General features: G+C 39.2%; 3 protein-coding genes across 3 annotated transcripts; 1 reads left to right on the top strand and 2 right to left on the bottom strand.

Annotated features, from left to right (window-relative positions):
* Positions 1 to 1,473: 1,473 nt before the first annotated feature.
* On the bottom strand, positions 1,474 to 3,760 carry nanog (nanog homeobox). The gene is made up of 4 exons (XM_058396362.1): positions 3,187 to 3,760; positions 2,637 to 3,019; positions 2,440 to 2,559; positions 1,474 to 2,272 (listed from the first exon to the last, which is right to left on the bottom strand). The coding sequence occupies exons 1-4, from the start codon at positions 3,575 to 3,577 to the stop codon at positions 1,952 to 1,954; spliced, it is 1,215 nt and encodes a 404-aa protein (XP_058252345.1). The 5' UTR covers positions 3,578 to 3,760; the 3' UTR covers positions 1,474 to 1,951.
* A 1,792-nt stretch (positions 3,761 to 5,552) lies between these two features.
* ipo4 (importin 4) lies at positions 5,553 to 21,037 on the top strand. The gene is made up of 30 exons (XM_058399239.1): positions 5,553 to 5,965; positions 6,077 to 6,163; positions 7,463 to 7,542; positions 7,626 to 7,667; positions 7,762 to 7,891; positions 8,606 to 8,785; positions 9,051 to 9,116; positions 9,274 to 9,375; positions 9,812 to 9,895; positions 10,003 to 10,155; positions 10,558 to 10,611; positions 11,789 to 11,898; positions 11,984 to 12,092; positions 12,204 to 12,333; positions 13,650 to 13,763; positions 13,860 to 13,973; positions 14,125 to 14,248; positions 15,307 to 15,418; positions 15,751 to 15,860; positions 15,951 to 16,028; positions 16,240 to 16,297; positions 16,480 to 16,585; positions 16,783 to 16,976; positions 17,946 to 17,996; positions 18,121 to 18,246; positions 18,343 to 18,569; positions 18,686 to 18,818; positions 19,664 to 19,768; positions 19,851 to 19,920; positions 20,035 to 21,037. Exons 1-30 carry the CDS (start codon positions 5,900 to 5,902, stop codon positions 20,163 to 20,165), a joined length of 3,246 nt encoding a protein of 1,081 aa, XP_058255222.1. The 5' UTR covers positions 5,553 to 5,899; the 3' UTR covers positions 20,166 to 21,037.
* On the bottom strand, positions 20,891 to 22,268 carry si:ch211-196f5.2 (uncharacterized protein LOC556372 homolog). The gene is made up of 3 exons (XM_058398430.1): positions 21,988 to 22,268; positions 21,156 to 21,385; positions 20,891 to 20,976 (listed from the first exon to the last, which is right to left on the bottom strand). Exons 1-3 carry the CDS (start codon positions 22,113 to 22,115, stop codon positions 20,891 to 20,893), a joined length of 444 nt encoding a protein of 147 aa, XP_058254413.1. The 5' UTR covers positions 22,116 to 22,268.
* Positions 22,269 to 22,932: the final 664 nt, after the last annotated feature.

Raw genomic sequence — 22,932 nt, 5'->3', positions numbered from 1 at the left:
AGCAGTACTGACAGGAAAGTGATGGTAACTCAAATAAATGCACTTTACGATCACTGTGAGTAAGAATGTGTCAGAAAAAAGGCAGCATGTGAGGCAAATGGGCGACAGCTCTATTAGCCAAGAACAGGAATCTAAAGAAAGACTACACTGGGAGAGGAGAAAGCACAAGCTCACCAAACTTGTAAAATATTCCCAGATGAATTTCGATTTCTGCTGACATATGCAGATGATCAGAATTTGGTGTCAGTACCATGAATCCATACACTCAACCTGCTTTAGGTGAACAGACAGGTGGTGGTTGATCTAGTATAGGGAATGTTCTCTTCACACAAAAAGTTCTATGCATTTCCCATTATTTCTGATATTTAAATCCAAACAAGCATTTCCGGGTTAGAATATTCAATACCTCTGAACCCAACCAACCACCCTGAGGATAGGGTGGAGAGGTTTGTAGCCTGAATGTGTGACTGAAAAACCTGCAGCAACTACTGTATATGAATCATTCATATGAACATAGAAATTAATCACAAAAGGTGGTGTACAATGCCACAGAAAATTGAAGATCTGGGTGATTCTACACTATTAGGATGTTTTTTCAGAATGGGTTTTATAACAAATTGGGAGAATAACTATGTGGTTCATTTTATCTAATGCTTCTATATCATGGTAATTAACAAACATTAAAAAAAATGTTCACATAATTAACTCATTAATTATAATGTTCATAATTAATTTCTTATTCCTTCTATAATATATAGATAGACTTGATAATGCAAGTCATCCAGCATGCTGAGGTATGTGACCATGTACAATCTAAAACTAAAAAAAATATAAATTTCCACTAACCCTAACCCCAAAGTCTAATTAGAAAGAAACCCCCCCCCCAGTGTTACATTAACATTTGTACTAAATAATAAAGGAATTTTCCCTTCTTTGAGAGAGTACCTTTAAGGGTAAACAAACAAAAAGTTAAAAGCCAGATCAAATTACAACAAAACATGTTTTGATAGGAAATTACAGTAGATAAAGGCATATTTAAATTAGATGGTGCATCATGTTACGTTTAAAAAAAAAATAAATAAAAAAAATGGACCAAAAATAAATCACAATAGCTATTGTTTTTAGAAGGAGGGTGAAAGATGCTGGCTTGTTACTTCATGACCGTTAGGTACAAAATGCATCCCTCCTGGATTACTTACAAACAGAAGGCACAAGTTACAGGCTTCACAATGCAAATGTACCAGAAGCTCATGGAGCACATTTCTTCTTTGGTCACTGCTGTCCAGCAAGCTTCAGATAACCATACACCAGGTTATGCTACAAGTTCTGACAAAAACAAATGGCTTTGGATTCTTGTTTGAAGAGCTATGGCTACATAAAAAGTTTGTTTTGAGGCAAGTGAATGTTAAGAAATTTTCAGGAACACCAGATAAAAACATTTATTCCTTAACACCCCATGATAACATGCAAGTGTAGTATAGGCAAGAGTGGTTCTGAAAGCACAGTTTGAAAGACAGGGGCTAAAGAACAACTTTAGCATTGAAGGGATTAAAAAGAACAAGAATTCCTGATAAGACATTAAATACTCTGGAAGGTTCATTGAAGTTATAAAAATAGATCTTCCATATAAAAGTAAAAGACAAAAAATTTCCATGCTCAAAGCATTTACAGATTTGTACATGACCGTTTGAAGCAAATTTTAAAATCTAACAGCTCCTTACAGCAAAGTTATTCACCGAGTCTACAAAAGGGTTTCCCCATTCCAGTCTTGGAGGGTCAAGGTTCACAAACAATCCTGCTCAAACACTCAATAAAGAGAGCAAAGAAAATCAAATTCCATCAGACCTGGGCCCCTCATGAGTGGATAAACCCCCATAAAGCCTGGGCTATAATCAAAAGCAAACTATTTACACACAATCTCACAAAACCACAGGCAGCCAAGTGCAGTTGATCACGATGACCACTGTGTGGCATTGTGCACTGTGGCCATCTGCGTAGGGCTGCTGCCTGGATCAACAGTGCCAACATCACCAGTACCAGCATTCCCACCAACTGGCACATAGCTGGAAGGATTGAGGAATTCATAGTGCTGCACAGCTGGGGGCAGACGCCAACTTCCCTGAGGCCTAGGTGAGACCTGGGAAGGGGACAGGGGCCGAGAGTAGTTAAGGTAACAGGAGGGAGTCTGTGGAGGGCTGCTCTTGAATACCACATCTCTAAACTGGGATGTATTGTAAAGGTCTTGGCTCAGTATTGGTGCATCTACCTGGAACTGAGAAAGACAAGAAAATGTCAACTTTCGGATGGCATTACATGCAACTTGTATTGTTTTCATCCTGCCTTTAATAAATCAGCTGTAGGGTCACTTTTGGATGACGGGATTTAACGAGTGGAGAAAGAGACGCAAAAAATATAAAAAGCACAGTAAATGATAGCTACCTGAGAATGTGTAGTCTGTGTGGTAGGAATCCCAGCAGTGATGTACCTCTCGGACACCCAGCTGTTATCTTTCTGGTGCCTCTTTAGTTTCATTCTGCGATTTTGAAACCAGGTTTTCACCTTTAAACGAAGACAGTTCAAGTTCAGAGTCCATTCTAATGTGAAAACTTAACAAGTCAGTATGGCTTAAGGTATACCTGTTTGTAAGTGAGCCCGGTGAGTCCTGCTAGAGTCTTCATCTCGGCAGGGGTGAGGTATCTCTGCACGTTGAAGCGGTCGTTTAACGCGCTCATCTGTTTCTCAGAGAAAGCGGTGCGAGCTTTGGCCTTGCGCGGCTGCTGCGCCGCCACCGGATCAGAGGACGGAGCTGATGCGGACAACGCTGGTACTTCATAATCTCCATCCACATTCATACAATTCGGGCCTTCTGAGGCCGCTGACAGAGAGCTGGACACAACCTCGCTACCATCGGGACTGCCGCTGTCGGGCTTGTTTGCGCCCTCTTTTTTAGCCCAGTCAGGGAGATCTACATCCACCTGAGCTGCACTGCCTTCACGACTGCTACCCGAACTCCAAGAATCTAATGAAACAGGAGAGCACAATTATAAACAAAGTAGGTGTAAGGAACTGATTAATGCACGTGCTGGGGCTCATTAGGGCGCACTCTGCCAGTAACAAGCGTACGGTTAATTATGATGTTCATTCAATTAATTTAAGTTCAAGTTAATGAACTTGAAGTTGAAGAACCTGGTGTATGGGCCTCGGAGTCGCTCGGTGTGTCACTGCCTGCTCGCTCCTGCTCCTTACTCGTTTGGTCAAACTCAACCCGGTTGTGTGAGAGGAAAAGGCGACCGGTCTGCGCGTGCGCCTTCGAGTCAGTGTAGTAAACCATCGAGCCCGGGTAAGGACCTTCAGAGCTCGGGTTGTTGTATTCCGGACTCCCGGGAGGAGTTTGAGAAGACGGCGGCTGAGCGGTGTAGTATCCTCCCGTCACCCCTACAGAAGAGCCATAAGCGGCCTCGGCCCAGTTCATGTTAGCGTGGGTTTGCTCAGGTGCTTGCGGATACATCAACCCGTACGCATAAGCATGGTATGACGGACTGTAGTTGTAGCTCACCGGTACCTTCCAATCCGCCATCTCTGCAGGGTCGAAAACCTAAATAACCAGATTAAAAAATACTAGCACACAATTTAAACTCCCGCAAACACAGTTTCCAGAAACCCCGCTACGAGCTAAGCCCCATCCACACACCTATTACCAGTAACCCCTCACATCATCTACCTGAGGGTTTCAGCGTCCTGCTGGGATTTATAAGCCAGGTGTGTGTGGGTGGGTCCAGTGAAGGCGGAAGATTAATGGAAGACCAATCAGAAATGTGAAGGAGACTTACCTTAGTTACCTGGAAACCACGCCCTAAAAATTAAAATCCCAAAAATGGCATTAATCTTTTCGCCATAATAGAAGAATATCATTTAAGTAAGAAGCCCTAGCTCTTAGAATGTGTTCCTATTTTATTTAATTTTAATGTAATTTGATTTAAATTTTAATATTATTTTATATCCAATATTTAATTTCATCCTATTTTTATTTCATTCTCCCTCTGTTTTATTTGTTTTATGCGCCTGTTCCTTGCATTGCAATGTAAAGGTGTACTGTATTGTTCCCATGTTGTTTGTACAAAACAAATTGTTAATAAAAAGGGAAAAAATGTATATTGTACACCAGAATCGTTTAAAGACAAATGATGCAGCTGTGTAAAACTATTGTGATGAAACATTTCCTCCTTTACACATTGAGTACATCTCTAATAAAAAAAGTGCTGAGCAGGAAAAAGAGTTTAATGATCAAATTTTTAGATAGTTAAATAGTTTTAAATCTGAATTTACCTGGTCACATTGTTTCTTGGGGAGGGACAGATATTCTGTAATAATGTTTTATTTTTATTCATTCTATTCATTTTAAAGCCAAATAAGTCAAATACAACTCATATAAAAGCCATGTCTTGTGTATAGTTTTAAAAGTATAGTATCAGTATTGTATAATTTTAATAGACGTCTAAATTAGTAAAAAAAAAAAGGTGTAAGATTTGTAAAGTAAAATGTGAAATTACTGAATTGATCACAGGTAAACAAAAACAAAAAACAGGCCTGGATTACTTATCTTCTTATCTGATATTGAGAGTGTATATCTTTAATGATATTGATATCGAAATTGTAATTTTTTTTGTTTTTTTTTGTTTTTTTGTTTTTTTTTACTTTTTTCCTGAAGTCAATTGTTAATTTAAAATCCAAGCATTCTGTAATCCACTGTCTTTAGATCTAGTTATTCTGTAACTTTATTCTATTTTATTTTATTTTAAGAGTACTTGTTTTGATAAAGCACACTGATGAGGCTGACATGAATGCATGAATGAGGAAAGTTTGCTTTTGTATTATCATGAATATAAATGTTTGTTGGGAATGTACTCTTTTGTGTTGTTAATACTCCGATTAAAGGTAAAAGTATGTGTTAATGATGATCCTGTACATGATTAGCATTTCAGAAGCAGCTGTAGGGAAAGATTGGAAAAAGATAAGGTGTCCTTGAGAGTTCCTATAGCATTTTTCTGTTTTGGGATATTTTATTTGGAGATGCAATACATCTGACTTATTATTTATTATTATTATTGTTGTGAGATTAGATTAGAAGACACTGATACATATATAAAACGTACCATACAATACATATCCTTGTCCTCCTCCATGTAGCCTTCACTTTGACCTTTTCTACCTTTCTCTCTTTGTAATCTGGTTGTTTTCTCGTTTGTAAACGAGCCTATTGTCTCCATCAGTGTGGTTTTAATGGTTTTATTCTGATTGTAAATTCATGTACAAATAGCCGATCATCAGCACATTATCTCAGTGTGTTTACTCATCGAGGAGATTCACTTCAAAGCAAGGTGAGATGTTGTTCTGGAAAGTTCTCTCCTTTTTCTGTTAAACTAAAATATACTACTGTAAATAACACGTTTCCCTACAGTGTATAAGAGTATTATTAGTGAGCCCTCCCTGTCTGTAAGCGGCGCTGGTAGTTGTCCCAGGGTCCTGAGTGTAAACGCTGCTGTCTCTTTAACAGCCCGGCTCCACACTTCTTCCCTTCAGCCCGCGTGCTGATTGAGTTCGGACCCAACTTTGCTATCTGGGCGTTTTTTCAACTTTCAGCCTCTGTTTTAACTCTCTGTCAGCTCGGGGTGAAGCCGATAGAAAAGTCGTTCAGTAAACAGGAAGTTACCGTTTTATACCTGTGGGAATTTAGCTTTGACTCAATTTTCTGCGCGGTAATTCGGCCACATTTCTCACCCTGTCTCTGTCTCTTAGCCTCCTGTTCATCTGCTAGACAGACTGCTAACGTGGTGGAGTCGGTGCTTTTCCGAGTCGTGTTCTTATTAAACACAGTACATTTATTTCTCCAGCTAATAACATGTCTGAGGAACTAGAGCAGATTCTGTCTCAGCTGACCCTCCCTGATAATGCCGCTATTCAAAAGGTATCGTGATTTTAACTGTTCTTACTTTATAAACAGCTGTGTTATCTCAGATATTATATACTGTCAATATTCAATATGTTTCACACTGATTTGATTTGATTTCCATTTCAGGCCACATCTCAGCTGAAACAGGCTTTCAAAGACCCGGCTATAATCCCAGCATTATGTGCAGTTATGACCAGCTCCACAAATTCACAGGTGGAAATCTTTTTTTTAACTTGCACTAAATACATCACAGATCACATCCACATCACATCCACATCACATCCCATGATCACATCCACATCACATCCCATGATCACATCCACATCACATCCCATGATCACATCCACATCACATCCCATGATCACATCCACATCACATCCCATGATCACATCCACATCACATCCCATGATCACATCCACATCACAGTCCACATCACAGTCCACATCACATCCCATGATCACATCCACATCACATCCCATGATCACATCCCATGATCACATCCCATGATCACATCCCATGATCACATCCACATCACAGTCCACATCACATCCCATGATCACATCCACATCACATCCCATGATCACATCCCATGATCACATCCCATGATCACATCCACATCACAGTCCACATCACATCCCATGATCACATCCACATCACATCCACATCACATCCCATGATCACATCCACATCACATCCCATGATCACATCACATCCACATCACATCCCACGATCACGTCCACATCACATCCCACGATCACATCCACATCACATCCCACGATCACATCCACATCACATCCCACGATCACATCCACATCACATCCCACGATCACATCCACATCACATCCCATGATCACATCCACATCACATCCCATGATCACATCCACATCACAGTCCACATCACATCCCATGATCACATCACATCCCATGATCACTTCCACATCACAGTCCACATCACAGTCCACATCACATCCCACGATCACATCCACATCACAGTCCACATCACAGTCCACATCACATCCCACGATCACATCCACATCACATCCCATGATCACATCCACATCACAGTCCACATCACATCCCACGATCACATCCACATCACATCCCATGATCACATCCACATCACAGTCCACATCACATCCCACGATCACATCCACATCACATCCCATGATCACATCCACATCACAGTCCACATCACATCCCATGATCACATCCACATCACAGTCCACATCACATCCCACGATCACATCCACATCACAGTCCACATCACATCCCACGATCACATCCACATCACATCCCATGATCACATCCACATCACAGTCCACATCACATCCCACGATCACATCCACATCACATCCCATGATCACATCCACATCACAGTCCACATCACATCCCATGATCACATCCACATCACAGTCCACATCACATCCCACGATCACATCCACATCACAGTCCACATCACATCCCACGATCACATCCACATCACTTCCGGCTTATTCTCCCCTTTTTCTTCAGATCCGGCAGTCAGCTGTGGTGATGTTGAGAATGAGAGTCAAAAAGCACTGGAAGAAAATTTCCCCTGATCACAGAGAGAGGTTAAAAACACTTTTATGTGTTTTGACATTTACATTCTCAAGGTAATAATCAGATTAATGATTGATTTTTTTTTTTAATTTAGTCTGAAGCAAGTGGTCTTGCAGGCTTTCCAGCAAGAAACAGAGTAAGTCTCTGCATTTTTATGATAAAGTGTTTTTGCAGCAACATTTGTTTCCATGCATATTTATGTTTTTCTTTCCCCTGATTCTCTTGTTAAGGCACACAGTTCGCTACTCTCTGTCTCAGCTCAGCGCAGTGATGGTGAAACACGAAACACCTGACCGCTGGCCTGCGCTGTTCAGACTGCTGACAGAATCCACCAGCAGCAACAATCCTCAGGACAGGCAGGTAGAGATCATGTGAAAATGAATGAGTTATCCTGGAGGATCACGATGGAAGATGCTATGTAGAACAAAATTCACTTTCATATCCTGTAAAAGGGGAACATTTACTCCCTTAAGGATAGAAATGTTTCATCACTGATGAATCATATTATGATATTATGAATATGATTAGAAACTGCACTGGTTTGTAGTGACCCTTTATATCAAGGGGAAAAAAAAGTTAACATAAACCATGAGAGATCAATGTGTTGCAGGATCACAGTCCCATTGCATACAGAGTTTACTGGTAAGCTCTCTTTAAAACTGGGGAAAAGACACTGCCTATTGTACCTGTCTATGTAGCATGATGGAGTCGGGAGAAGGAAAACAGAGTAGAAGTCTTGGCATGCCACTGGGTGTCAGTATAAACCTCGAAAAAGTTTATACTGACATTTACACATGACTAAAGTTATGAAACGAAAACATATTAAATAAATATATATTGCACAGTAGTTCATTTTATAGTATATACAGCTGAGAAAGAACTTCTGTCAACCTTTTATTAGGATTAAACATTATAATGCGTCAGTTAAAAACAGCATATAATTTAGTCAGCTTGTTTCACTTTGATAAACCGACAAATAGACAATAGTAATCATTTTCATTGTGTTGAATAATTTCCACTAAGAATGAGGTTTTATGATGTATGACCCCCTTCCCTTCTCATTGTTTCTCCCAGGTGGGTCTGCTGTTGCTGAGCAAAGTTGTAGAGTCCAACCCTGAGCCCTTCAAGCCCCACTATAAGCAGCTGCTGCAGTTGTTTAACAGTGTGCTCCAGGACGTAACCAACACCACCGCCTTGTACTATTGCATTCTCACCCTCACTGCCATCACTGCTTACACTGGCACAGAGGAGATGGTTAGTTATGTTATTTTCTACAATCCAATTCTGTTTAGACTGGATTTGAGCAAAACCATACTTATGAAATGAATTCACAAAGTAGTATATTTTATATCCTATTCTGTTATGTTTTTTTAATACTGTTAATACATTTAGGTTACAGATACTATGTACAGACATGTTCAGACATTTACAGAAAAAAAACACAGGAAAGCTTTACACTTTTGTGTGTGTTTCTCTGACCGCCACAGCATTTCATTTGCTTTTGTTCTCTGTTTTTCAGAACCTGATGCGATCGTTAATCCCGAAACTGTTAATAGCTCTAAAACACCTCATTCAGGCTGACCAGGTTAGTGTTTACAATGCATTCATCATCTGATCTATTCACTTAAAGCATGTGTTAACTGCTCGGTGGAGCACTCATCAGGTTGCCGTTTGTTCCACGTTTTCAGCATTCTTAAACCTGTTTAATGTCTTTCGATTTATTCCTTGGGTTTGTTTGACAGGGTCAGGCCAGTGAGGCTATGGAGGTGTTTGATGAGTTGATGGAGAGTGAGGTGTCTATTGTGGTGCCACACATTACTGAAATTGTTCGCTTCTGTTTGGAGGTGGGTTTTAAGAATCTTTATTTCGCTCCATTTATTTAATTCTTGTTGTGGAAGCAATATCTCTTTTGTAGACTTCACAGAACATTAGGACAACTTCATGTATCAGTAGTAAAGTGGTGTGGTACAGTGAGCTCGAGCTGCTGTTTGTGAAGAGCTTCACTTGTTCTCTTGTTCTCTTCATGATTGTGAAAGCTTTCTAGAGGATTTCTATTTTATTTAACCACCCCCAATCACCCCAATGCCTAAACGTCCTGGTGGGTGGAATGTTGCCTGTAAATTGCCCCCAGGTGTGACTGTGTGTGTGAATATTTGGTTCTTTACATGGGACAGTCGCTCCCTCCAGAGTGTATAGCTTGTGTTCCCATTAAAGGTTTCAGATGAAGGTCAACAAATGAATGAATTATCAGTATGTAAACAGATTTTTTTCTCTTTCAAGGTGAGCGCAGATGTTTCACTCAACAATTCTCTGCGTGTCAAGGCCCTGTCCTGTATTGCCCTCCTCATTAGACTCAAGAGCAAGGTCAGTTATTACATTTAGAAACTAGTGTAACGTCAGTAAGAAACATGAAGTCATTCTCTTTGAAAATAGTGTATATGAAGAGACATAACTGTTTTCTCTTCCTAAAGGCCGTGTTAAAGCAGAAGCTCTTGGCACCTATCTTGCAAGTGGTGTTTCCTATCTTGAGTGCAACACCTCCACCTGGAGAGGAAGACCCAGAGGATAAGGAGAATGCTGAAGGTGATACTGACAGTGAGAGTCCCAAACACTTTGCTGCTCAGGTAACCTTACAACATTTAACACTGATATTTGTTGCTTTTCAGCCTTGGTTAGAGGGAAATGTCATGCAGGTACATTGCTTGCAGAAAAATAATAACATGTTATGGGGTCTAATTTCATAATAAACCACCTACCCAGTCCCTACATCCCTTTCTGAAACCCCTTTAGGTGAAAGTAAGTGAGGAAGAAAAGTAGACAGTGTGGTCCTAAGAATTTAAGTGTGTGTCTGGTGATTTTTGTGTAGTTCAGTGTTTGTGTCATTTCATCCAGTCAAATATTGATTTAGTATTTTAAAAGATGTAGGAATGAAAAGAGGGATAGCCTGAAATAAGTGTTAAAAAACAATAAATTCACTTGACAGATGAAGAGAAGATTTTTAAGTGCTTTTTGTCTCAAATTTGCAGGTGATCGACACCATGGCTCTTCATATGCCACCTGAAAAACTTTTCAACCAAGTGGTAAGTGCATCAATATACAGGATATGACATAAGCCCATCATTAAAGTTAATTAATTAATTAATTAATTAATTAATTTATTTATTATTATCACATTATTTCAAATGCACTGGTGAATTCTTGATTCTGATTGTTTAGACAGTTCTGATTAATTTCAGTAACAGCAACTCAAGTGTGATTGCTGCACAGAAAAATCTAGAATCAGTGCAGGACACTGACTGTTTAGAGCTGCTGTAACTGAGAGTAATGGCCCGCTTGTTTCTTGCATTTATCGTGATCACAAATCTATATAATTTTAATATCTGCTAATCTCCAAAAGGTGAAAGGGAAAAACTTGCATTTAAATATTTCACTCCAGTTCCACTGAGACTTACCAAGTTTAATGATTGTCTAAGCAACAAAAAAGCAACATGAGAAAATAATCGCGTATGGGTTGGTGTGATTCTGTTACTACCCTTAAGTTGATTATTTCCCCAAACGAGCATGTTTCTAATTGTTCCTCTTAAATCAGAACAAATTGCAGTTATAGTAAGTTACATATTATATTTTCACTCATTCGATAGTGTTCACTAAATGTCCATTTTAACCACAGATGGTTACCTTTACTTACATTTACATTTCTGATGTTTTACAGACCAGAGCGACTTACATTTTATCCCATTTTTGTTTTCTATACAACTGAGCAATTGAGGGTTAAGGGCCTTGCTCAGGGGCCCAGCAGTGGCAGCTTGGTGCATTTGAACTCGCAACCTTCCAATCAGTAGTCTAACGTCTTAACCCACGAAACTACCACATCCTCCCTTAACATTAAACAATTTAGTTTCTATAATCAGTTGCACCAGTCACCATTTCTGAGCTTGTGATGCTACAGAGAAACCTTAACATGCAAAGGCTTCTGTCTCGATAGCAGAAAGTTCTGTATCAACTGTTACAGATCACTGACATTGACAATCATGAATAAAGATAAATACTTAATTCCAGCATAATTGTTTTGGTCAAAATGTTTTCTTAAAGCCTACTTGTTATGATATGGTTTCCTAAGCCTCCACATAAATATGTAATTTGTGGCAAAATCAAATTTTACAGCATGCTGCTATTAGAAAATAATCAGTAACAGGACATGTTGCTTAAATACATCTCACAGCTTATATTAAATTCCTTAATATCTTGCTTCTGTAGATGCCCCTGACTCAGGCATGCCTAGCGAGCGAGAATGCTTATGAGAGAAAAGGAGGTCTCATGTGCCTAGCAGTGCTCGCTGAGGGATGTGCTGATCACATTCGCACTAAGTAGGCCCTGTTTCGTGTCTTCATGTCAATGCTTTTCTCCTCACAAGAGAAAAAACGTCTGCTAAACTGTGTGTTTCTGTATCAGGTTGTTGTCGTCCATGCTGGAGACAGTGTGCCGCAGTCTGTCCGACAGTAACCAGGTGGTGCGCAGCGCAGGCCTGTTTGCTCTGGGTCAGTTCTCCGAGTACCTGCAGGTAAAAACTCACCTATTTTAATGTATTTGAAACCACAGAAGATATATAGATCATCTTCAGTGTGTAATTTATAGTGCAGTCTTTTTTAATGTGGGACTTGCTTTGTCACAGCCTGAAGTCAGTAAATATCACGCAGAGCTGATGCCACTGTTACTAGGATACCTGTCTTCTCTAAATGAGGCCCGAATTGGCCATGTCACCAAGGCTTTCTATGCCCTGGAGAACTTCATAGAGAACCTCGGTAAGAATGTGTTACATTCAGTGAACACAACAAAATGCACACAGTTAATCACAGTGTTCAAATTATTAGAGGGGGAAGAAAGGTGAGATCAGTATTTAAGTAAGTAAATGTCATATAAGTCATATAAATGTTCTAGCTCTATATTTGTTGACCTACTGTAGAACAATTTTAAAACAGTACTTATACATATAATATGGATTCAACTATAGTCTAAAGCTATGGAATAAAACCATGTGTTCAGCTTTGATTTAATACTGGACCTAGACCTAGTATGTATACAAAGCGTGTCTACAGTGTAAGAGGGTTCAATCAGGACTTTAAAAGCAAATAGTAACCTTAGAATGAATATTAAATGTAACTGGAAGCCAATGAAGGGAAGTTATGATCCGTATTAGTTGTATCAGAAAGTTAGCTGGGTGGTATACTAGTTGTAGACGTGCGACAGATGACTGTCTGATCCCATCACACAATGCACTACAGTAGTCCAGCTGAGATTAAATAAAATCCCTGCCTTGTCTACTGCATTGTTGTGCTAATCTGTAAGTGTATTTTGCTGATGATGACCATGCGTTTTAAGGCAGTCGTCATTCTAGTCAGCTTTCAGCTGGTATTTCACGTGGACAGCACTGAGCTATCAAAAAAAACATGAAGCTTGCTCATCAGTGGTCTCATTATCATTCTATTTAAGTAACTGGTCACAGGGTTGTATTAGTAAAGGGTGTTTGAGGCAATATTTTTCTGTTACAGTCCTATCTATGTTCTGTTAAAGTTCTCATAATTAACTTTTGAGAAATGTGTTGCTTTTCATGTTCAACTCAGCTGACCGGTGTTGATAAAAAGGTTACTATTTGCTTTTAAAGTCCTGAATGAACTGGTGATCTTACACTGTAGACATGCTTTGTATACATACTAGGTCTAGATCCAGTATTAAATCAAAGCGCAACACATGGTTTTATTCCATAGATTTAGACTATGATTGAATGTGTAAGTACTGTTTTAAAATTGTTCTTCAGTAGATCAACAGATATAGAGCTATAACATTATATATATATATATATATATATATATATATATATTATATATATATATTATATATATATATATATATATATATATAATGTATGTATGTATATGACATTTACTTATTTAAATGCAGATCTTACCTTTCTTGCCCTCTAAAGATTTGAACACTGTGATTAACTGTGATCAATTTTGTCTTGTTTAGTGTATTTGTTGTTTTAAGTGGCTAACATTTACCATTTCTTTAAAACAACTACTCTAATGGTGTGTGGATGCTTCCTTCCTCTATCCATCAGATGATGATATTCAGTCCTACTTGCCCATGCTTATGGAGACCATGCTGTCAGCCCTGAACAACACGGTCAACCTGAAGCTTAAGGAGCTTGCTGTCAGTGCTATCGGAGCCATCGGTAATCAACGTTGAAGGATGAATTGTTTTAAATGAATGACAGAGATACACTAAAACTGTAAAGCTAACCTACACTTTTCACATTCCTTTCTCTTAGCTAATGCTGCCAAAGAGATGCTGGTGCCCTATTTCCCTCCTGTAATAGAGAGCTTGAAGGGCTTCCTGACAGACATGCAAGATGAAATGAGATCACTGCAAAACCAGGCCTTAGGTAGGGATTATACTTCCTTCTTCCTCTGTATACTCTATATAAAATTGTTGCACCCATTCTTGTTCCTTCTCTTTCTCTCTTATCAAAGTAGTTTGACATTTCCAGCATTTCGTCTCTCTCTCTGTCTCCCCCCACTCTTCTCTCCCATCAGATACACTGTCTGTGTTGGCCCGCACCGTGGGTAAGGACGTCTTTGGTCCATTGGCTGCAGAGTGTGTGCAGCTGGGTCTGAAACTTACTGATGCTGTGGATGATCCAGACCTGCGCCGCTGCACGTATGCACTTTTCTCGGTCTATAGTCAGATGTAAACCACAGAGTTCTGGCATGGTATAGATTTTTTCTGAGTATATGTAAGTAGCACTGTGTGAAAGAGTAAATGATGGCTGATTCACTGAGCTTTTGGACATTTTGAAAATGTCATCAGATATTATTGAGTGAAGCAGTCTGATGACAACAGCATCTAATGACCAACTAAGGGAAAAGTTTCTTAAATCTCCCAGGAAGTGGAAGCAGCACTAATCAGACAGTGATTCCTCCTTATCCCTGTTTCAGCCTCTAATTTTCATTTGATGTGTTTGTATATAATTGCACAAACTGAGCACTGTCTGCTTTAAGACTGGTAATTGGTGGCATTACTGGTATATGGCACAGCTGTGCGTGTGCAGTGCGTGTGCAGTGCGTGTGCGTGTGCAGTGCGTGTGTGTGTGTGTGCTGTGAGTGTGTGCACCTCTCTATCATAAAGTGAAAGCACCTCCATGATGCAACTTTCACTGTTGCTTTTGACAGATTGAGTCATGTAGTTGTTTGACAGATTGAGTCAGTAGGGATGTTACAATTTGACATTTCCAGCATGTAAGGGTCTAAAAATATCATGGCTAGCACAGTATTAACTGACCAAATGCCCACACAAGCTATTGGTGAAAAATAAAAGTTAACAATATCTTTTGGATTAAAGTTTCTTTGCACATGCTTGTGTGTGTGTGTGTATGTAATAAAAATAGTTTTAAATTATGCTCATTGCTGTTCTTTCTTGATGAGCTTTCTGGACATGTCTGTTGATTTAATGTTGCTGGAGGATAATTAATGATCAGTTTGTACAGGATAAGAGATCCGTGTATTCCACGTTCCTCATTAATACACCTAATTTTAATACAAAGGGATTGCTTTGACCTTGATTATAATCTCTTGCTGTAGGGTGTGTGGCCGTCTTCTACACAAGTAGAAGAAACTTAATCTCTCTGTGTATTTAACCTGCCAGTTAATGTGTTTTGTTCAGCATGAATTTTGCAGTTAAACATCTTTGAACAATGACATTTTTGTCTGTATGTTCAGGTATAGCCTCTTCTCAGCGGTGTCCACAATCAGTCCAGAAAGTGTTGATCCTCATCTTTCTGCAATCACCACATTGATGCTCTTGTCTCTAAAATCTACCGAGGGTGTTACGGTTAGTGCGTTCGCTCTATCTGACAATGTTTACACAAACGCTGGAGCCAGTACACTATTTATATTCATTAAATATAGATTTTTGTGGAAATTGCTTGTGTTCTTTGAAAGCAATTAGTTTTAGCTCCAAAGTGTGATTTAATACAGTAGCAGAAAATGACACCTTCTGAATTGCTTACTGTTTATGTGGAGAACCGAGATCTTTAGTTTTGAGAAGTTTTAGAATGAAAGAAACAAAGATAAGCCAAGACAATCACTAAAGTAACAGATATTATACATGTACCAATTACTTCTTATGAAATGCATACAGTACTAATGTTCCTCTCATCACAGACTCATCTAGAGGAGGACAAGCAGTTTGTTCTCTTGGATGAAGATGATGAAGATGAAGGTGACGTCATATTGGAGGAAGATGGAGAGAATGAGGTGGAGGATGTTGCTGGGTATGATCTCTTCCATCTTTTCTAGTTTTTCCCTTGTTTTATACAATACTATGAGAGCACACTGAATTAAACACTTTCCTTCTCCTATAGCTTCAGCGTGGAAAATGCTTACATTGATGAGAAGGAGGATGCTTGTGATGCCCTGGGGGAAATTGCCTTTAACACTGGGTAACAAAATTAAAATTTTACATAACATGCCTCCTTTTGCTCTTCTTTAAGATTTTGCTTTTCATATGTTAGTTGGAGGTGGTGTATGTTTGCTCTTTGCATAAAAACAGCATCAGATTATTTGAATTTTATGGATATGATAATTGACATGAATTATGTACACTGAAATCATTGCTCTCTCTCTCTCTCTCTCTCTCTCTCTCTCTCTCAGGGCTGCATTCCAGCCCTTCCTGGAGTCAAGCTTTGAGCAGGTCTATGGGCTCTGTGATGTAAGTTGCTGACAGAACATGCCTCAATCCACAACCTCATGCATTAACGTTGTGGCGCTCATGCACTGATGTCTTAATGACAGTGAAGTGCAGTTAATGTATTAAAAGATGATTATAACACTGTAGGAGTAAGTTACTGACGTGTGTGTTATTTGAGTACTAACTTGTGGTGTTCATATCAGTTTCCACATGAGAATGTGAGGAGAGCAGCCTTTGGTGCCCTGGGGCAGTTCTGTCGAGCTCAGCATAAAGTGTGGCAGGAAAACCCAACTGAGGCAAATCGTCAGGGTATACCTCACACACCTCATTTTCAGCATCAGTACACACAATGATTTTTTTTAAATGACTCTTTTACTACCTTGTCCATCCATTAATGTAAGTCTTATTTTCTCTGTAGTAATTTAGAGAATCTGCTCTTCATTTCTTCCTTTAATCATTATCAATCTTCTGACTGATAGAAGTGTGTGTTTTGTATGTGTTTGTAGCACTACATAAACTGCTTGATGTGGTGATGCCCTGCTTTCTGGCAGCAGTGAAGCAGGATCGTGAGAGACAAGTAGTCATGGGAGTTTTGGAGGCCATGAACAGCGTCATCAAATCATGCAAAGGGGAGGCTTTGCAGACTCCGCAGAGACTGGCTGAGGTCAGCCATGCCATCCGAGACGTGCTGAAGAAGAAGGTATGGATGACCAGCCTGTCCTGGAGTGGCAGTAATATCTTATGGAGTTTTTTTTTTCTGGCAAAGAGACTAGAGCACTTCAAAAAATAGGCAAGGAGGATTATATAGAAATACTGAAGCAACACCAGACAAAAAGCTAGAAAGTTTAAACTGGATCACAACTTGACCACGAACCTAAGCCTAGGTATAGAGTAGCCATCACAAAGCCCAATGTCTGAATTCTGGTCTGAATTATAGTGTGCCTGAGCATTGAGGCCTGCAAAAATTTCAGCAATATTTTTGTAAAATGCTTGTGAAAGGTGACTCTGAGGATCTGACTCAAATTCATGGAATTTAAAAGGCAACGCAACCAAATAAAACAAAATGTGTGTAAATGATTACTTACTGAATATCTGATATAGTACATAAATTGGTCTCTTATTATTTTTCAATATAGTAATAAGATTGATTATTGAAATAACATTGATAGCTAATTAGCTGTATGGAAACATTTGGCTGCAACTATTTTATTTAATATTCACTCTCTAGTGTGAGATTAGCATGTGTGTTTGTCAAAGCACCTTTACGGTCATTTACCGGACACAGTGTAGGAGTCAAATGCACAGGATGATCTGTATGATGATCCCAAATTTGTCTGTATTATATGCTGCTTCAGAACATTCAGTTTGTTTACAGTCCCAAATTAACAAAATAATAGGAAATACAGTTTATTCATCCTTTATATATATATATATATATATATATATATATATATGACAACTTATTTCATGGAATTAAACTTTTCAAGAGTTAAATGCTTAAAGAAAGAAATGAAAGAAATACAGTTTTCTTTCTAAATATTGTGCACAATTTTTGTTTTTTTTGGTTATTTTTGGTTATTTTTTTGTATTTGATTGTTGGTTACTTTTAATGAACATATTTTAGATTTGTAAATGTGTTTAATGATGTCACATTCCCTGTTTTTCACAGACCGTTTGTCAGGATGGAGGAGGAGATGAGGGAGACGATGAAGAACAGCAGGTTCTTGTTTAACTTTTACAGCAGTCTTCATGTGTCTGTATAAACAAGTGAAAATGAATGTCAGAACTGTTCAGTTGCTTTGCGCTCTCGGAGATATGACACATTTGAATGATGTGTTTATTAGGCCGAGTATGATGCCATGCTGCAGGAGTTTGCTGGGGAGGGAATTCCTGTACTGGCTGCAGCTGTACCAGCAGACACCTTTTACTCTCACCTCAATGATCTGCTGCCCCTGATTATGAACAAAGCCGTGAGTCTTATTCTTCCTTTTCTTTATGAATAAAAAAAGTCCACCAGATATTTGCATTCTTTAGTGCATCACTGTTTCTTTTCCTCTGGCCTGCAGAAGTCTTCCTGCACTGTGGCTGACCGCTCCTTCTCTGTGGGCACACTTAGTGAGACACTGCACTCTCTGGTTGGTGTGTCTGGAGGCAGAGCTGTCGCGGGAAAGTTGTCCAATCGGCTCCTGCCGGTGCTGGTGGGGGGTGTTAAAGACAGTGATGCAGAGGTGCGCAATAACAGTGTGTTCGGTTTGGGAGCCCTAGCACAGGCTGCTGGACCAATCATCTCCTCGTATCCTTGACAGATGATCATATTCTTGTGCCGGCTTTACCATCTCCTGTATTTTATACATTAGGAAAATCACTCTTTGTTCTGAATCACTGTTTTTCCTCAGCATGGTTCCTCAGTGATTACCCAATGATGCTGTCTCTCTTTTCTAACCTGCTGGTCAAAGAGTCCGACAGGAGAGTGATCGATAATCTGTGTGCTGCGCTTTGCCGGATGATCATGAGCCACACAGAGGGAGTGCCGCTAGAGCAGGTACTGGAGTGTTGGCCAAATTAAAGGTGTCAGTCACAGCCCTTGTGGAGCCGTACCCGTTAAAGTTATTTTTGTTTCTTTGATTACATTTGCCCTTTGTGAGCTTGCAATGCATTGAAGGAGACTTTCTGATAGTAAAAGGAAAATATCATATTTGTAATGTATTTTAAGAGCAGTATGAGTATATAAAATGATATTGTGAGATTACATCACAATATGCTTTTCTGAATCGTTAAGCCTCAACGGTTATAGCGTATCTGGTTAATAATTTAAACACAGCATCCTGCCATTGTTCTCAAACAATATATACTGATTTTAAATGGCTTTTAAAAAAGCAGGAGAAGAACATCATGCATCTGATGATAAATTGATCTCACATGAGTATCCACTCATAAAATAACAATAGTATCAGATTTAGGTGACCTAGCTTGTCAAATATGGGGGCAGTAAATTAAATTTGACAGAGACTCCATTATAAGGATGTATTCATTAAAATGTGAATAAAGTTTGAAGAATGTGGTTTAATGGAGCAAAAATATCAAACATAAATGAATTTTAGGTTCTGGCCGGATGCACAGCCGGTCAGTGGCAGTGTGTGGTCATTTGTGTAGTCTAATCCAGATGACTAGTTTTAGAAAAATCTTTTCATGCTCTTACTTGAAGAGACAGGTGTGCTGTTAGAAGAAAATAATAAAGGATGGGTGTCTGGAGAGTTATTGCCACCATGGAGTTGATCATTTATTTAAAAAAAAGCATGTCCCAAAGATTTTATTACATTTAAAGTTTAAAAGACTTCTGTGTCCTATTCATGTAGGCTGAACTGACATTACTCCTTCATTCTCCAGGTGCTTCCTGCTCTTCTGGAACGTCTCCCTCTGAAGGAAGACCTGGAGGAAAATAAGACGGTCTACAGCTGCCTGGCTTTCCTCTATTCCCATAACCCAGCACTGGTAAAGTCCTGTTCAAGCCTGTGAGGTTTTCTCCAGTAATGCTGTTTCAGTGTAGTGAGCTCTGGTGTATTTATCACTCTAGGTTGTTAGCCATCTGAAGCAGATCTTGTCAGCAACAGCACAAGTAATAGGAACAAAGGATATTGATGCAGGTGAGAGAGCTGACTTTCCTTTTTCTTTCAAGGGATGCTTTAATGTTGTTATTGTGTGCACATCTAATAAGCATGCTTTATTTCATTATCCATACTGCATGTTTTGTTTTTTAGACACCCAGAACACTCTGGTGGTGCTGCTCAGGGACATCAGCCAACGATACTCCCAGGAATTCGAGAGTGCTGCGATGTCCCTTCCAGCTGAGCAAAGAACGAAGATGACCGCTTCTGTTGCTCAATCCTAGTCAAAGAATCCACTCAATATTCAAATAGGATTTGTTTTGTGGTACAGCTTACATTAAACCATCAAGTAGTCACTTCTATACACTTCAGCACTTCCATTTACTAAATTGTTTTGCAGTGTTATTATTTATTTTTTTTCTTGTTTGTAAAAATGTGATATTTCTTTTAGCTCTTATTGTGGCTTGATCTGCATCCATCATAGAGGCTTAGTATTTTTCTGTAAAGGGTCACATTGCATATCATCACTACTGCAACTTAAGATGGTTAAATAAAGAAAAAAATATATTTATGAAAGCATTCAAATGTATAATAGATCTCTTGCTGAGATCATCATTGTCACAAAGCATGGGAAGTTTATATTCCTGCATTATCACCGTGTGCACTGGAGCACTTCAGTAAAAGCCACTACTATAGTTTTCTATACAAAGAAAAAATCAGGTGTTTAGTCTTTAAAATACATTTATCCTGAAGTAATCATAATCTTTCATATCTTTCCATGCAGTTATTAGTGGTCAAGTGTAACCACGTTCTGGGGAATGTATAAGGATTTTACACGTAAACAAGAATGTAATAAAATCCCTGGAATATGAGCATCGTTGTATTTACCCAGTGGTGCAGTAAGCAGCATGATCCAGACAATAGCATAGACTGAATGAATCTAAAAAGCAGGTGAAATAACAGTGTAATGTTGATGTGTTATGACGTGACATTTGATATTTGTCTCTGTTCATTCCAATGCACTCTGCTCTTCTGACTTTGTGGTGTGAGATTGTGAATCCAAAGCCAGGGTCATTTCAACCGGCTCATTGTCATCTGCCAAATAAAAAAAGTTTACATCTGGTTATGAATAAAACTGCACAACCACACTGAGAAATTGTACCTCCTGGTCTTCTATTGGGTGAATATCAAAAAGGTAAAACAAATTTGTGACTAAACTTCTGGACTGATCTTAGTATTAACCTTTAGCTTAGCTTGCTTCAAGCTTTCCTAACCTGTTTGAGCGAGAGTCCATGGCAGGAAGGCAATGCCGCTGCGGCAGTACGAGCGGTCCGTGTGCGACTCGGTGCTGTAGAGAACCTCCTGGCATTTGGTTTGACCCGGCAGTTGTGCTTTCACTCGTACCTCCAGCACAGACACTTCCTTCTCCTTAAATTTCCCTGATTTGCTCCTCACCCGTGTGCGCTTGGTGTCCACCCACACCACATGCTCTTTCACTGCTGATCTACATACCAACACAATACAAGTTACCACAAGTTATTCGCACTAACATTAAACACAGAAATGACATAACCTCTGACCATCACAGACACCAGATGATCGATAAACAAGCAGACGAGGATTTCATGTTGGAATCATCGTGAATATTTCATACACTGCTAAATTCAATTCAATTTTTATTTATTTGTATAGCACCTTTTACAATGCACACTGTCTCAAAGCAGCTTTACAAAGTAGAGAAACAGAGAAAGAAGAAAAAAAAAATTTAATTATTAAACTCTTTTATCCCTGTGGCGGCGGTGGCAAGGAAAACTCCCTATGATGATGAAACCTTGAGAGGAACCAGGCTCAGAAGGGAACCTCATCCACAACACCAACCAAGGGCCCATGAGAAACTATTAGGTCAGTATAGTTTCTGAGTTCATTATAGACACTAATTCCTTGCTGTTAGAAGCTGACAATGGCAGATCTAAATCTATCTTAATAATCCATACAGCCTTCACTTACAAGATATCAACATATACATTTATTTTATCTGTTAACATTAACATTATCCAAAACATAGTGACAAACTAGTAAGATACTGGCTGTAATTTAAGGACTCACTCGTCAATACCCAGATCTGCCAGAGTGGTGTTCAGGAAAGGAAAGGTCTGTTCAGGACTCATCACCTCAATGGGCAGAGACACACACAGAGGAATCTCCTTCTCCATTTCACTCAGAATCATTGCCATGTCTCCGGGGGATTCAGAGGTTTTTTTTCTGCACTGTTTTCCTGTATGTCCTGTATACCGTCCTCTTCACAGGAGTCTAGTTTCCTGTCGTCCTTTCAGAGCTTGTGTTCTCTCTACCATCAACTGAATGTAAAATCTGTGCATCAGTGTCTCAAAAAATATACAAATAAAGAAATACAAATGAAGAAACTGAACTTTCTCTCTCCTCCTCTGGTTTTCCCTGGAGCGTGGCAGGGCGTGTGCCAATTTAAATGGCCTGTGTGAATGTGTGCAATGTCGAACTGGTGTGTGAAGTCTACTGAGCTGTCAGACACAGATAACTGAATGCTCTGAATGTTTTTGTTGATGTACGTTGTCGGGCACTTCTAGTTGACACTGGGCTTGTGTTTATTCCAGGAGGCTTGGAATTACATAATAAAAATAGATCATTTACAGAATAACATTATGAAGAAAATAGGTTTATTTCATGATTACATCAGTAATATAAACTAAAATAAAGGCTTCATCTTTCATTCATAAACAAACTACAGTCTGGTCCTGAAACACTGGATGCTTCAATGATAGAACACCTTAAAAATGTGTCTTGAGCTCTAGAATGAGTGCTGTTCTCCTAACACGCTGGAATTTGAACTGAATTTCTGATTCCCTATTGAATGTATCTCTGTGTATTCTAAGTGACAGGTAGCTAATGCTGCATCCAGTAACTCTGCCCTTCGTGTAACATATCATGGTCATGTATGAAATGCGTACAGTCCGTCCATCTTGTTTTCATTATTTATTTATTTTTTTTCCATTTTTCATTAAAGAGCTGCTTGTC

Source organism: Hemibagrus wyckioides, linkage group LG01, assembly GCF_019097595.1.
Source record: "Hemibagrus wyckioides isolate EC202008001 linkage group LG01, SWU_Hwy_1.0, whole genome shotgun sequence".
NCBI lineage: Eukaryota > Metazoa > Chordata > Actinopteri > Siluriformes > Bagridae > Hemibagrus > Hemibagrus wyckioides.
Note: the sequence above shows the minus strand (reverse complement) of the source record. Positions and strands in the feature narration are given on the sequence as shown.

Excerpts from the sequence above, each read along its gene's own strand:
- nanog (XM_058396362.1), bottom strand. The coding sequence starts at position 3,577 with ATGGCGGATTGGAAGGTACCGGTGAGCTACAACTACAGTCCGTCATAC. Across the intron at positions 3,020-3,186 it reads CTCCGAGGCCCATACACCAG|ATTCTTGGAGTTCGGGTAGC; the intron begins GTTCTTCAACTT and ends CTGTTTCATTAG. Across the intron at positions 2,273-2,439 it reads CACAGACTACACATTCTCAG|TTCCAGGTAGATGCACCAAT; the intron begins GTAGCTATCATT and ends TGTCTTTCTCAG.
- si:ch211-196f5.2 (XM_058398430.1), bottom strand. The coding sequence starts at position 22,115 with ATGGCAATGATTCTGAGTGAAATGGAGAAGGAGATTCCTCTGTGTGTG. Across the intron at positions 21,386-21,987 it reads GCAGATCTGGGTATTGACGA|ATCAGCAGTGAAAGAGCATG; the intron begins GTGAGTCCTTAA and ends GTTGGTATGTAG. Across the intron at positions 20,977-21,155 it reads ATGGACTCTCGCTCAAACAG|ATGACAATGAGCCGGTTGAA; the intron begins GTTAGGAAAGCT and ends TTTATTTGGCAG.
- ipo4 (XM_058399239.1), top strand. The coding sequence starts at position 5,900 with ATGTCTGAGGAACTAGAGCAGATTCTGTCTCAGCTGACCCTCCCTGAT. Across the intron at positions 10,612-11,788 it reads AAAAACTTTTCAACCAAGTG|ATGCCCCTGACTCAGGCATG; the intron begins GTAAGTGCATCA and ends TTGCTTCTGTAG. Across the intron at positions 14,249-15,306 it reads CCAGACCTGCGCCGCTGCAC|GTATAGCCTCTTCTCAGCGG; the intron begins GTATGCACTTTT and ends CTGTATGTTCAG.